The 14,920-nt window shown below is 43.4% G+C and overlaps 1 protein-coding gene across 9 annotated transcripts in view; it reads left to right on the top strand.

Moving 5' to 3' along the window:
• LOC115566198 (AT-rich interactive domain-containing protein 1B-like) overlaps nucleotides 1–14,920 on the top strand; it is a 188,056-nt gene that overhangs the window by 25,724 nt on the left and 147,412 nt on the right. For all 9 annotated transcript variants that reach the window (XM_030391955.1, XM_030391949.1, XM_030391957.1 and 6 more), the window contains exon 2: nucleotides 826–1,029. In XM_030391955.1, the coding sequence (XP_030247815.1) occupies nucleotides 826–1,029 (204 nt within the window). The remainder of the gene's footprint in view (nucleotides 1–825; nucleotides 1,030–14,920) is intronic.

The following is a 14,920-nucleotide window of genomic DNA, read 5'->3' as shown; positions in this document are numbered from 1 at the left end:
ACTTACAATGGAATAAATAGCCCTTGACTCTTCTCTCTGAATTTGGTTTGCATTCATATAAGAAGCTAGCTCCCGAGATGTGGCTTTGGAGAGCCGGTAACTTTGACCACTTCCCTGCCCCGAAGCCCCACCTGGGATTCAGAACCTCACAAACTTGGAACGCCTTGTCATGATCGTAAAGCGAAGTTCAGATACCTGCCAGACTCTCAGTCTCTACCCGTTTTTCTTGTTTTCATTCAGAAGAGCACACACTCGAATGTAATAATCAGTTTGCTGTAAGCAACAGTGTAGCAAGCAAGAGGAGAGCGCTGCACGGTGATTATTGGCACTGCTGGGCTGTGGTTGTGGGAACAAGGCCATGGAGTTTTTTTTTTTTTTTTTTTTTTTATTGCTATGGCTTCCCACCACTTTAAACAGCATTTACAACACTTTCAAAACCCTTTCAGACATTAAAACAAAGATACAAGCTTCAGGTTTTAATTAAATCATTATATTTTGGCCTTCCTCCAGCAAAGTTTGCTCTTGATGGCTGCACAATAAACATCTTTGCTTACTTAATTCCATTTGTAGTTCATTTATGACCTGTAGACTGTAATTTAAGGCTTCCACTCGCTGCGCAATTATAAAATAAATCAATGGTGTCTGTGGCTTGGAGTGTGTGCACTAAGTGGACTTCTGTCAAGGGTTCCAACTTGGCAGATTGCAGAGGAATTCATTTAAACGCCTCTCAGCCAATCACGGTATACCCCCGTGAGCGAATGCAAGATATTGGCCAAGAAAGAAATGCAGATGACGTATCGTTAATCCCTCCTTTTCCCTCCACAGGTGTCCTCCATGGAGTTCATGGCTATGAAGCGCTCCCAGCTGTACAGCATGGCCAACAATCCCTACTCAACCACCCAGCAGCCAGGGGGCGGGCCTTATCCACCTGGCCAGACGTACACTTCACCTCCACCACACAGATACCCAATGAGCATGCAGGGGAGGGGCCAAATGGGCATGGGCGGGATGCAGTATCCTCAGCAGCAGGTATGTCAACAAACTCAACCGCCCGCACTTTAGCACACGTGCGTCCCACCATGATTCATGACCTGAGTCATCCCCCTGCAGAGCCCATCCAGACTTAATAGCCGCTGTTATAAGCGATATTGCTGTGGGACATTCGCTTTCTCGTGGTGAACGTTCTCCAGCGATTTCCCCCTCAAGGCTTGGCATGTTCAATTTGAGACGCAGCCTAAAACACCAGGCAGCGCATCTCACACCCTGGCATGTGGTGGTGTCACTCCTGTTCATCACTCAGCTCCCCTCAGACTCCCACTGGAGCGAGATGGGTTTGATGCTGTGTGGGCGTGAGTGTGTGTTATGTGTGTGTGGGCATGCTCATACTTTACCCTGGTTTAATGGAGCGCGTCTATGCTTGATCATGTATCTCTATATGCTTCTGTATGCGCGCATGCTTGTTTGATTTTTTTTGTATGCATGTCTCTTGTGTGTGTGTGTGTGTGTGTGTAGAGGAATGCTCTCTGCTTAGTAAACATAGACACAGCACAGCCGACTCACGTCACAGTCTCTCCGTACGAGACAATAGGCCTGTGTTGGAGACAATAGTGCTTCTGTCTGCTTTATTGAGTCTTAAGTAAATCCCTTTTGGACTGGAAGGGTGTGTGTGTGTGTCTGTGTGTGTGTGTGTGTGTGTGTGTGTGTGTTGTGCGCTAACTCGAGAGATACAGAGAAAGTATGCAAGTGTATTAATCTGTGTGTACAGTATGTACGTGTTGGTGTGGATGATGTGTATCCCACATTTCTGGCAAAAAGGGGACATTTTCTGTTCTGTTTGTGTACTTGTGTGTGTGTGTGCGTGTTTGTGTGTGTGTGTGTGTACAACAGTCTAGATCAATCAGTGTAGTTTGTCGTGAAACAGCGGTACCGAGCTCCACAGCGAGATATGGGGGAGTGTCCCCTGCTGTCACTGCCTGCTATATTTAGTTAGCCTGGTCTGTTGGTCTGGACTTGGACACCTCTCACTGGGGCGAGCGAGCTTCCACACATACCAAGGCTGCAGAGAGAGAGAGAGAGAGAGATGCCGAGAGAAGGAGGTAAACACAGATGGACTGACAGACAGACTTCTTACAGTGTCTTAAAATACTGTACAAATGTGCCTACATGCAGAGAAAATTGGTGTGTAATGCTCTTGTTTTCGCTTGTAGATAGACTCTCACACACAACTTTCACATAATGCAGCAAAGATATGCGAGTTGTTTGAATTAAAAACATCATGCGGAGGTAGAGAAGATATTAAAGGGGCACTATGTAGTTTTAGAGAAGAAATTCACACTCAGAATTTTAATATTTGCAATATCAATGATGTTATAATCCAAACTCAGTAATATTTTGTTTTTTCCTACCTGAATAAACAAGTTGTTTTCAGAGGAAAACAAAGTCCCAGAACACAGTTTGAAGCTAGAAAGGGCGGCAGGGTCCGCCAAACATAGACAAAGTAAACAGCAGTTGAGTGGTCCATTGAGGTCAGGTGTCATTTGTTCATTTAATTTGTTTGGGCAGTGAAAGTCTATGAATCAATAAAGATCTTTCTCTTCTGATTGAAATGTCTTCCCCTAAAACTACATAGTGCACCTTTAACAAATAGTTATAGTGAGGGGAGCACAAAGAATTAAAGGGGTACTACACTGATTTCACAGTCAGGAGTCAGAGGAGTAGTAGTTTACCCAGGAAGGGGAGAACAACTTGAATTGTGAAAGCAAATATGTAACCACAAGCCGCTGGGCTTCAGAGATGTGGTTATCTACCAGGCAGCGAGGGTCTAAGCTGCATTACGGCAACTGTAACAGTATTGTTGACGAATACTAGATATCCTGGCTTCTGCTGCAACAATTTTCAAAATATCTGGAGAAATTGCTTACCGTGTGCAGTGGTAAAATATAACTGAGTACTTTACTCTAGTACTGAACTTCAGTTTTTTATTGCTAAATACATTTTATTTGTATTTTTGTGTGTTTTTATATTATTTCTGTAATTGGTGCCCGGCCTACCGATATTTGAAATATCAATAATATTTTAATTGAATTGATCTAAGTTACAATATGCTGATAAATGAACAACTTCAAAATACTGTGTCACAAACAGACTACACTAAGTGAAAAGGTGTGAGGCTGAAGCCAGAGCTTGTTATGCCTACCCTTATTACATGGCAAAAACAATGTATGGTACTAATAATAATAATAGTAATAATAACCAAAGAAGTATCATGCAAAATCACTATGTTACTCTCATGAAACAGTTCATTTTATCTCACTGGTCACATTGTGCTGTGCAGTCCTAACAGGCAGACTTCATCCCAGACTTCATTACCCAAGCTGCAGGTCTAAACCTCCTCTGACGCTTTGTGATGATGTCAACACACTCCCAAAATGAGCATTATCGAGCCTGCTCTGGGCTTCTGAAGTATCAAATACACACAATCGGGACCCAGCGGGGTTGTGTGTGTGTGAAGACAGTGTGCGCATAGAGAGTAATGCCGACGCATAATGACGTTCAGTCAGTAACACGCACAAAAATACATCCCTGGTACTGTTTTGTGATGAAATCCTCGGGCGTATTACATAGCCCAAGCGTAGCGCTATGGAACGTAATTAGTTCAAATAGAATTAGTTGTTCACTCTGGCTATAGCCATGGGAAATGCGCTTCTAAAGTTTCTAATTATCTGGCTCTGGCTTTAAAAGCGGCACCACCGCATTGCCTATCTGCAGCCAGTGAAATCTAGCTCACAGTAATGAGTTCGGAGGAGGAGGTTTAATTCCACGCTCTCAGATGAGCGTAATGAGCCTCACCTACAGAAAAGCGGTCAGGGGTCTGATCAGGGAGGAGCGGGGAGGGCTAAAAATGAATGCCCCAGATGTGTACTGCAAAATATACTGTACATCAAGTCTTAAAGTGACTATTAATTACATATCAAAAGATTGCACCAATTGCAGTAAAGATGGACATGATTGCCGCCATGTCTGTGGGAGGAGAAGTCTCCCACCCTCTTTTCTTAACCTCAGATGTTGCAGAACTGTCCCAGGATCAGCCGGAAAAGAACATTCTCACCATCCCTCACTGTGGCTGCAATCAGCATGGGGGGATTGCGGGGTGATGTAAGACGCGGCACACACATTACCCCATGATGCATCGCGCGCCAGGGCTGAGACCTCAGCTCGTCACAGCCAAGCATGCTGGGATGTTGCCAGGCAACGTGACGTCAACAAAAGATATGCGTGTACGTCTATCTCTGTGATTTCCCTTGGACTGAGTGACTGTGTGTGTAGGGGGTTTTAGCAGAGGAACAAAAGGTCCTGTATTGTATGCCTTTCATTATTGTGATTAAATCCTACTAAAATTAAGCCCCACTCGTGTTAGAAAATAACTCCGAAGCAGAACATACATTTCATCCGGCAGAGGTTGGATATGTGGATGTGTAGGGGGCTCATACCATGCCATCAGAATTAATCTTTAACAGCGTGTATGTGTGGTATGACTCCATTATTACTCCATTTTGTCATCACATGTTTTTCTTTGCCTTTGTTTAGGTGTTTAGATATCTGACTCTGACATTTCTTCCACTACCTCAGTTTAACGTGACTTGGAATTTGTGTCCGGCGCTCACAGTATTGAAAGTTACAGTGCACCCTTATGGTTAAGGGATTAAGAGCCAGCCAACCAGCCATACCATCCCTTTACCTGTGTTGCATCCTGTCTTCCTTGTTTCCTGTCTCTCTGCTGTTTTAATTTCATAAACGCGTAAAAGTCTCCCACAGTACAGAGAAGAGCTCTAAAAGTAATCTTTATGAAAACTGTTGACTTAAACGTTGCTGTGGATTATCTAGAGTACCTGAGCAGTTATTGTGTGGTGCTTTGAGCACCACAAAAAAATGATTTACCTCCATTATACTGGAGACAGAAATCTCTGAGATGATGGATAACTTAAAAAAAACAGGATTATCTGAAAGGTTTTGGTTTTCCCAAGCTGAAAATGGGAGAAGAGGTTATGTTTTTCTTTCTTCTTTTATGTGAGTGTATAACCTGAATAATGGTGTGTTCAAAAATAGTCAGTTTGAAGCGTTGTGCACTGTGACACAAACTGGACTGTTTTTTAGTCGGAGGCCTTTTGGTTACTCAGAGCACAACACACTCGGGGCAGCAGAGCGCCAGAATGTTAAAATGCTACTCTTGGCTACAACTAGCAACTACAGCTGCAGCGGTTTTAAAACAAATTTGTATTGTCACAGTATGTCTCATCATCTCTTAATTGCCGTGCTCCTCACTGCTCTTGAATTGAGTAAATAAATATTACAGTACATATCGATAGGACCATTTTTTTTCCCCCATCCATTTTCTGACACTTTCTGACCTGTTTGTTGACTCACACAGGAAGCGCGAGCTCTACCACTTTGAACAGAACTCTTCTAGCGTTTAGTGTCAGATTGGATTCACAAACGCACCCTTTGTACATTTAGCTTGATCACTAGAGCTGCAATTTCTGTTTGCATGTGTACAAACACGAATCACGTCAACTCAGGCTAAATTACTATCATTTCTTTATGTTCGTTTGCACCCTGAAATATAAGGTTTCACATCTACACCGTGACATTTACATACGTAAAAAAACAACAGCTGCTTGGACACATTCACAGATCCATTATTGAAAAACCTGTTCATGAGAACTGACTGTTACCTTAATCTGGCTGTTTACAGTCGGGGAGTTATTGTTGTACACACGAGCGTTCCCACTGTGTGTGTAACCCAGAGGCTATACATGACCCCTCCAGTCCAGGTTGAGTCATCATTTCTGGGGGACCTCGTGTACCTGTGCAAACCCCTCCAGCTTAGTGTCTGGAGCTCGTTTTTGTCTCTCACACACACGCACAATCGCATTCTTGCACAGACAGCGTGCGCATGTTGACGTACATGTGCTCTCACACAGGCTCCGACACATTCTTACCAATTAGGTACTCAGCTCATGGCTTCCTCTGCTTAATCCAGCCATAGGAGGCAAGCACAGACACCGATCTCACTGTTGATGTCTTAGAGGGAGAGAGAGAGAGAGAGAGAAAAAAAAAAAAAACCTTTCCCACCAGCCTCCAGCAAATAAGCCTAGAACTTGCATTAGGTGTAGTTAGCGTCATGCTGTGTCTGCATGCATGCCCGCGAGAGACAGTTTGACTGTGTCACGAAGGGTGAGCGCGCGTGAAGGGAGAGTGTACGTGTGTGCGGGAGGTGATGGGAGCCAGAACAAATGTATCAGCTGGAGAGAAAGAAAAGAGGAAGAGGAGAAAGTAGAAGAAGGAGGCGGGTGTCTTGGGGGATGACAGGCCACAGGAGAGAAGCGTCTGTTTGGGACGTGGATTGAAGTTGAAAGCGAAAAGAAAAAAATAAATAGATAAATAAAAAATAAAAAAAAAATATATATATATAGGAAAAAAAACATTGCAGCCAATTCTTAGCGTAATTTCCTGTGATTTCAAAGTTGGCAGACGGAGAGGAAAAGGAATTTGAAGGAAACATTAGTGTTTGATGTGAAAAGAGGGGGAGGGGTGATAGAGTGGGAGAAGGAGCGGGAGGAAAAAAAAAGATATCCTGGGAAATGAAAGAGAGAGAGAGACAGAAAGAGAAAAGTAGTGTGTGTGTGTGTGTGTGTGTGTGTGTGTGTGTGTGTGTGTGTGTGTGTGTTCGTGTGTATAGAGGGGAGGTGAATGTGTCAACGAGTCAGGCAGAAACCATTACCAGTGTTGGCTGTTTGTTCGTTACACACTGGGCCAAACTTAATAGAAGCCAAGCATTTAAAGTCAAGTGGAAATGTGGCTGACCCCGCCGCCTGTTCAGTCCATACAAAACCCCTTCACAAGCCTGCTGTCCTTCGCTTTTCTTTTTATACACCTTTTATCAAGTCACACTCTCCTCTTTAAAGATTATTTTCCAGACATCGTCTTTATTCAGTAACGGCAGAAAGATGCGGACAGAAGAAGACGAATGAAGAGAATAATAATACATTTGTATCCTTTAAAGAGCCTGTATTGCATTCAACTGGACAACAGCTGTGTGCATTCCTTTTCTCCTTTGTTTTTATTCACTTCATGTGTTTAATTTATGCAATACAACAACAACACATTTTACAGTGGTTTTCAAAACAGCTGAAACCACTAAACTAGAAGCAGTGTAGAGCTATTGTCAACTAAGCGTTTTATAGCTTTTGGAAAATAGTTGTAGACGCTCAGTACAGTTTTCATTTGAATTGGAGTTTTGAGATAATAATCCAAACCCCCCCATTCCTTCAGTTTTATAGCTGTTCGTGTGCATGTAAGAGATCTTGAAAGTCAAAAAGATCAAAGTTCGCGCCAACAGAAGCTGCTGTCTCCCACTGAAAACGCTACTCCTACTGACGCCTCGTCAGTAGTCTCGCCTTTAATTCTGCAACTTTGCAAAATCATGCTATGTCACACGTTTGCATCATCTATGCCTCTAGGCTAGTTGGACATGCAACAAGCGATTATGCACAGCTTCTCTGTTGTTGTCAGTGGTTCTGGTTCAGGCATGTGTGAGGTGACCAATCAGAGGAGACTGGGTATTCAGGGGCTAAAACAGAGCGTTGATACAGTGCTGCAACACTGGACAGTATGAGAAGACTGATGTGTTTTTTGAGCACTAAAGCATGTAAACCTATTTTAGTAGTTACCCAAAAATAAAATTATGAACCTCAAAACGAGCATAATATGTCTTCTTTGATATGATATCAGGAGCCCGAAGAAAAAGCTGCTAAATAAAATTCAATCAAAGTCAATTTGTGGTGGTTTCTGATGGTGGAATAAAGTGTAATAATCCGTAATGTTTGCAGACATTTGACTCAATCTAATCTGTGTTAAATGAATGCGAAAATGATGATAATTACAATAAAATATGTGAGTATATACTTTACTTGGCTAGAAAACAGTGATTGGTCTTTTTCGTTTCCATTAAAACAAAAAGCTTGTAAAAGTCCCCGTCTGTCTTAACATCATCTTGTGGACTATCGACTTCTGGGAGTTAGATGGGTAATTTACGACATCGATTGAGCATGAGCAGGGGGGTTCCTCACCGGTGGGGAGAGTGAGGGCCACTTGGAAGCACTTAGGGGCCCCGGGTGCCAGAGTTGTCTCTGGGGTTAATGCAGCCAGCGTTGCTGGCTCTGACGGATGGCTGGGAAGCCCCAATAAATCAGCCCCTCTGCCAGGAAAGATGGAGGCAGAGGAGGGGTAGGGGTACAAAGGGGACCACTCCAGCCTTGCCACGCCCCTCCCTATTTGAAAGGCTCTTGAAACATCCGAGGCTCGCTGTTCAAAGCACGCATCTCCACCATGCAGATACACACACACAACACACACTTTTCTTTCTATCTCCTTCACAACTCCAAACCTGTACTCCATGCCAGCCCGTGGGACCCTGGGCATTTTCACCTCACAATTAAAAAAGACATTAGGAGAGAGAAAGAGAAAAGGGGGTGGGGGTTTAAAAGAGGAGAGAGAAAGGATTGAAAGGAAGGAAGACAACGATATAGAAAGGCTGATTAATTAAGGGTTCCTCTCTGGCTACAAAATAGATGAAGTTTCAGGATCAATTAATTAGCAAGCTAGCCTACGCACGTCAATGGCTCTAATAGCCTGCTCTCATTTGTAACTTTTATTACCCCACTGCTCTGGAGTGGCTCTTAGCCAATCAGACGCCACGTGCAGATGATGCTACGTGGCCATTAACTGGAAAGGGGGGAGAAAACCCCTCCCATCTCACAGACCAGTTGAAGTGATGCCATCAATTATACCAATGTAAAGTGTGTATATGCCAGATCTAACATAAAGGAAGACAGTATAACACAGAATGGGACATGCATTAGTACATTCTTTGCCCACTCAGGAGAAGCAGGCCATGCACATAATATATAGAACTAAATTGTGATGTATATGATGTGGCCCAGTGGATTACACTTTTTCATGTGAGCCATTAGTTAAATTACAAAACCCAGCTGTCACTTCTTTCTTGCTGTTGCATTAGTTGTATGAGCTGCAGACTCCATCACTCTCGCTCAGGCAGGTGAAGTGATGTCGGAATTTAATATAATTTAGTGTTGAATGCAAGCAAGCGGTGTAAAACGTCACAAACTGAGTGTTTTTGAAAGATCCAGGCTCAGCACGCTGTTTCTGCAGCACGCTATATGCGCCTATTGATAAGATAAAAGAGCAGGGAGATGAAAGAGGAGCGAAACGGAGGGTGCGAGGAAGAGAGGGTGAAAGAAAGGGATGCTTTACGTCTTTGACGAGTTACGAGGGGATTAGTTGCCGCTCTAATTGGTTCACCGAGAATTCATCTCAGTTTTCTCCCAGATTAGAGGTAGATTTTTTTGCACGGGTCAAGTCTGCTCCGCCGTCTTCGGTTTCTGCCTGGGCTTCATTTTTGTAGAATGTTGAAGTGAAGAGACGTGACACGCCATCAACATTTGAAAAAAAGATCTGAGAAGGCATAGATTGGCATGATCAAGGTGTTACTTAGATTCAGCTCACATCTATCCATTCGGTGTTAAGATTGATATGAGAAGGGAAGATGAAGCGGGTCCCGGCTGTATAGACTATGGAGTGTAACTTCAAAGTATGTAATGTTCAGTATCGACTTGAATTTAGGTTGACCTGTATTTTGAGTTAAAACTGTAAGATGGATAAGCACAGCCTCTTCATAAAATTTGTCAAATGAAATATAGTGTAGACTTAAAATCAAGAAAATCATCCTTAACTAGGCGATACATATGAACAAAAAACACTTGGCTCAGTGTCTAATATGTTTCTTCACAACTAACAGAGAGAGTAGACAGGCAGAGAGAGGAAATATTGAATGTTTAAGTGTAAAACGTGATCTTATATTCAGGCCAATACAACTTAAAGATGTTTTAGGTCAACACACAAGCTCAGAGCTGTCTGTGTGATGTGTTTTGTTTGGTGATGCATGCCCGTTCCCGTGTTTCTCTGGTTGACACGGTAATACGTAAATGTTAGCCGCCGGTTTATTAGCTTCACCTAGCTAAAGCTAATGCAGTCTTGGGCAGCAGTTCTGCAATAAATCCTCCCTTCGTGGAGGTGATAATGGTGAGGTTCTTGTTGGAGACGTGTTGATTCAACTTTATGGTCACTTTGGAAGCTGGATCTGTGCTGCATTGTACAGAGAGGCGTTTTGTGTTTATATAAACGCCTCTCTGTATTAATGCCGTGCAGCTCTAATGACCATAAAGCTGAATCAACACCTCATAATAGTTGGATAAAAACTGAACATTATAACCTTGTTGAAGGTGGGATTTATTGCAGGACTCTCCTATTAGACTGCATTAGTTGTTGCTAGGTGTACCTAATAGACTGGCAACTCGTAAAATGGTTATTTTTAAAGGAGACGTGCTATGCTCATTTTTAAGGTTCATAGTTTTATTTTGGGTTACTACTAAAATAGGTTTACATGTTCTAATGCTCAAAACACATGGGTTTTCTTATATTGTCTCTGTCTGAAATGCTCTGTTGTAGCTCCTGTCCTTTTAAGGCCCTCCCCCTCCTAAATACCCAGTCTGCTCTTACTGGTCAGCTCACACATGCCTGAGCCAGCATCTTCAGCTTCCAATTAGCTGCACTTTGTCTGTGAATATGGGCAAAGATTACGCAAATGTGTGACATGTCATGTCTACTGACGACTAGAAGACTACCGACGAGGTGTCTCCGGCCTTCAGCACCAGTGTTTTCTGCAGGAGAGAGACTTTTTGATTTTAAAGTCTTTTACGTTCCCAAAAATCTATACAACACACTGCAGGATAGTAAAAAACACAAATGAGCACAATAGATTTCCTTTTAAGGTTTCCTCCTTGGATACAGACGCTTGCTTGTGAGCACTTCAGCACTCCACAGATTTACTTCAGCAAGGTGTTGACGCAACGCACAGTTAAGTCATCGCGTCTGAGGTGCGATCCTTTAAAAGGTGTCATGGTACAACACGGGCTTGCCTGCCTGTAACCCCTCTTCCCCCTGTCATCCTCACATCACCAACACCTGATTCATCCCTCACACGCCACGCGGCATCCAGCGCCAACCTGAAGGAACTCGACGATGCATTGTGTCACTGTCATTTAACGCGGCGGCACCTCGGAGCGCCGGCACCTAAAGAAGCTGGCCGCGCAGCAGGGGATGTAAAAAATCCGAGAATAATCTCCTGAGCTGATGTCGACCGTTAATGGCGAACAAGCGTGTTTCAACTGGAAGCCCCCCTTCCTCCCCTCCCTTCCTCCCTCCCTGTTCACATGTAATTGACATGACTCCTACACAAGTTCGAGCCTGTCATCACAGCGAGCGGTGAAAAATGAGCCGAGCCGCTGTGAGCCGAAATGATTGATCTGAGAGACGTTTTAGGGCTATTTTGTGCTGAATTGTGATGTTTACACGTGTTGCGGGCCTCCTTTCCTTCCTCTCCCCTTTGTAATTTAAGGGTGATTATTTTGAATCTGTCAAGACTGAATTCAGCTTGAGTAAGATCAAGCCTTTTCCGCACTACATGTTCCAATATAAACATTGAGAAATTCTGTACTAAGGAACGTTTCAGGTGATCAGCGATGTGTTTTCCTTTTCTCTCACATGCTCTCCTCGGGAAAGCCGGCTATAACTCCTTCAGTATCAAGAACTGTGACCTGCACCACCCCCCTCCCTCCCACCCTCCCCAGCTCGTTCAGATCCGTTTTTGACTCCCCCCCCCCCAACAATGAATCACATTGGCTTTTTTCCTCTCTCCCTCTTTCTCAATTTCCCCTCTCTCTTCTGTCTTTCTTGGCCACAGATTGGGGTCAGGAGTTTAGTAGGGGAAAACATTTGGAGCCGGTGGCACGGGGCCCAGAGGCTCTCGCGAAAGAGGAAAAAAAAAAAAAAACAGAAAAAAAATAAATCGCTGTTCACACACACATTACAGAGAGCATTAACCTGCCCTGCTCTGCCTCTCCAAATGTCTCCATTACGGCTCTGCCTGGAACAACACATGCACAGCTAGTCGCAGCCAGCCATCAATTGATGCGAGCAGAAACAGAGAATTAGAGAGAGGGAAAAATAAAGAAAGACAGACGGGGGGCAGAGTGCAACATTTGGCAGTCTTTAGAAAGGGATCCGAGATGAAAATATAGAAAAAAAAACACGCCTGCGTGTCTATCAGTCGACTATCTGCTCGCTTTCACTCGCCGTCAGTGCAATGTTGATGTTATCACCAGGTCGATAAGTCACAATCTTTGAATAGACAGGCTTGTGTTTTCATTTGGGAATAAAAAACCTGCAGTATATGAAGTGCACCATGCCTCATAATAAAAGAAAAAAATATATTTAATTCATCTGCAGCCTAGTTTTTCTTTGCTCCCTGAATGTGGCTGTTTCTATATTTTTATATTTAGTCTTTGCTTGATGTGTAGGGTCTAGGTCGTCACGATTGAGAGTCCTGTATATCACTCCTCCTGTCCCTCACTCTTTCTCTCAGCCGTGTAAGGGCAGCTCATTCCTTGAGGTGTCAAGGGCCCTCCCGATGTGTGCGAGGAAGGGGGAGGAGCGGGAGGAAGGGAGATCAGAGAGGTGCGGAGCGACGGAGAACGCCGTCACCTTGGGGGGAGAGATGCGCGAGGACGATGACAACTACAGTGATGCATCCCCTTCTTGTGCTCCTTTATGTTTAATCATGAGCCTGTTGATGCTGATCCTTCCCTCCGACGCCTCATATTTCATTAAGGGACTCACCTTCGCCTGCGATTCACGAACCAGCGATAGTGCTCCCATCCCGTCCTGTGTTCAGGAGATGAGCGCACGTGGTTTTGGCTGTGAGCGGCTGATCTTATCGGCCTGCGGAGCTGAGGAGAGGCTGCCTGATTTGTTTTGGCCCTGAGTGCAATGATAACCTCTTGTCGGTTCAGCTCACATCCAAAGAACTAATGTGTTTCCTTAGATGTCAACTTACAAAACGCGGAGAGGGAAAGCTCATACTGTGAGACTATAAAGTTGCCCGATGAACATAAAGACGAAAACCATCTTGATATATATAATATAGAATGATATAAAAATAGTATGTTGCCATGTTGTTGTAATAGAAATATGAAATGAACACACAGTATAACAAACACAAAACAAGTAATACACTCACAAAATATGGGAAAGTAAAACCCATAACACTGGCATTAGCACCGGCAGCTACCCAACACATCACCATGCAGAAACACAACATACAAATCGATGAAATGTTAGAATTACCCAAGAGTACCCAGCTCCATGCCTCCCACATCACTTCTGTATCTAGATCTTTAAAGGATGCATTCACCACAACTGTTTCTTTTTAGCTAGATCAGTTAGTTGACTGTGTATGACAACACCACTGCTATTAAAACATTTATTTTTCAAACCTGCCATCAACAAATAAATGCGCGGCACTAATTTCGGTCCTTGTCTAGTTGGAAAAATCGCGTCAGACATTTTTACATTTCCAGCATTTAGCAGACACTTCTGTGCAAAACGACTTACAGTAATTCATACACTGATGGCGGTGGCTGCCATGCAAGGTGCTGTCCAGCACATAAGGAGCAATTTTTTTTTTTAGGGGGGGGGTTCAGTATCTTGCCCAAGGACACTTCAACATGCTATACACCTGAGCCTCAGACGCCCGTTTTGAGATGTTTCTGCCGATGCAAAGGAGTGAAAGCATGAACAATGAAAACAAATGAAAAGAAAGATATTCTCCTTTTATCGTACCCAACAGCACACCATGCGCTTTAGGCAAGGAAACAAATATTATTGGTCATTATAGAAAAAAACATTACGCTGCAGAAAATGTCAGCCTTCAAGTTACGGCCTGAACTCTCCCCTCTTTTATACCACGAGGCTCAGCGTCCGTTTCTCATTGGTTAATATCACTTTGTCAATCTGAAACAAAGAAACATGTTTTTCATTGTTTCATCGTGATAAATCAGACGGCACAAGGAAAAGGAAAGGAAAAGATGCAGGTCATTTGAAAAATGTTACATCTGGATAATTTGAATTGATCAGCCTCTGCTGCTTTAGAAACACAGAAGAGGCGACTGCCACAGTCACGTCGGCGCTATTTTGATGCCGGTATACTTTTTCATTCTTTTGACTGACAGATCTGTCAACACTGCCATTTCTCCCTTACTGTTTCCCCGCTGTGCTCCCTTGCTGAAATTTCCTTTGATTATCTGCCTTTAAGTTAGGTTTTACTGAACTGCCAGAGAGACTCTGGCTGTGAAAAAAAACAAAACACCCTACTTCATTTTGCACTCTGTTTACAAATGTAATTATTTTAATGTAGTCGGCTTTTTTGCATTCACATCCATCCCTCCAGTGATGCTGCGATTAACCCGCGTGTGTGTAATTCTGCTTTAAGAGAGCGGTTGTCTGTCAGTAGGTACAGTAGCTGAGCTTACAGCTCCGTGTGATTATATTCAAACGTCTTGGCTTCTTCCTGCCTATTGAATAAGATTTATTTTCCTTGACTTACATGGCAAACATCCCTGAAGTATGGCTGCCAAACACACCTAACTTGCTACAACAAGTTCTCAATCGATATCATTGCTTTATGACCAAGTAATAAAAGATATGTTTAGCTTGGTGCTGAGATATTTAATGACGTTCGGAAGGGATCGCACGTAAAAATGTCAGTTTGAGCGAATGTTGTTGGGCAGGTGTAGGCTATTCCGGCATCCGTCAGATTGCAGGATGTATATAATATAGTATATACAGTGTACTCCAAGAGTTCTTTTCATCAGTGTGCCCTACAATCATTGCAAGGATGGTGGAATAGCTATTTATTTTATAACTAACTGCCTGTCTGGTCATT

This window comes from Sparus aurata, chromosome 16, assembly GCF_900880675.1.
Source record: "Sparus aurata chromosome 16, fSpaAur1.1, whole genome shotgun sequence".
NCBI lineage: Eukaryota > Metazoa > Chordata > Actinopteri > Spariformes > Sparidae > Sparus > Sparus aurata.
This window is presented reverse-complemented; position numbering and strand designations above follow the sequence as displayed.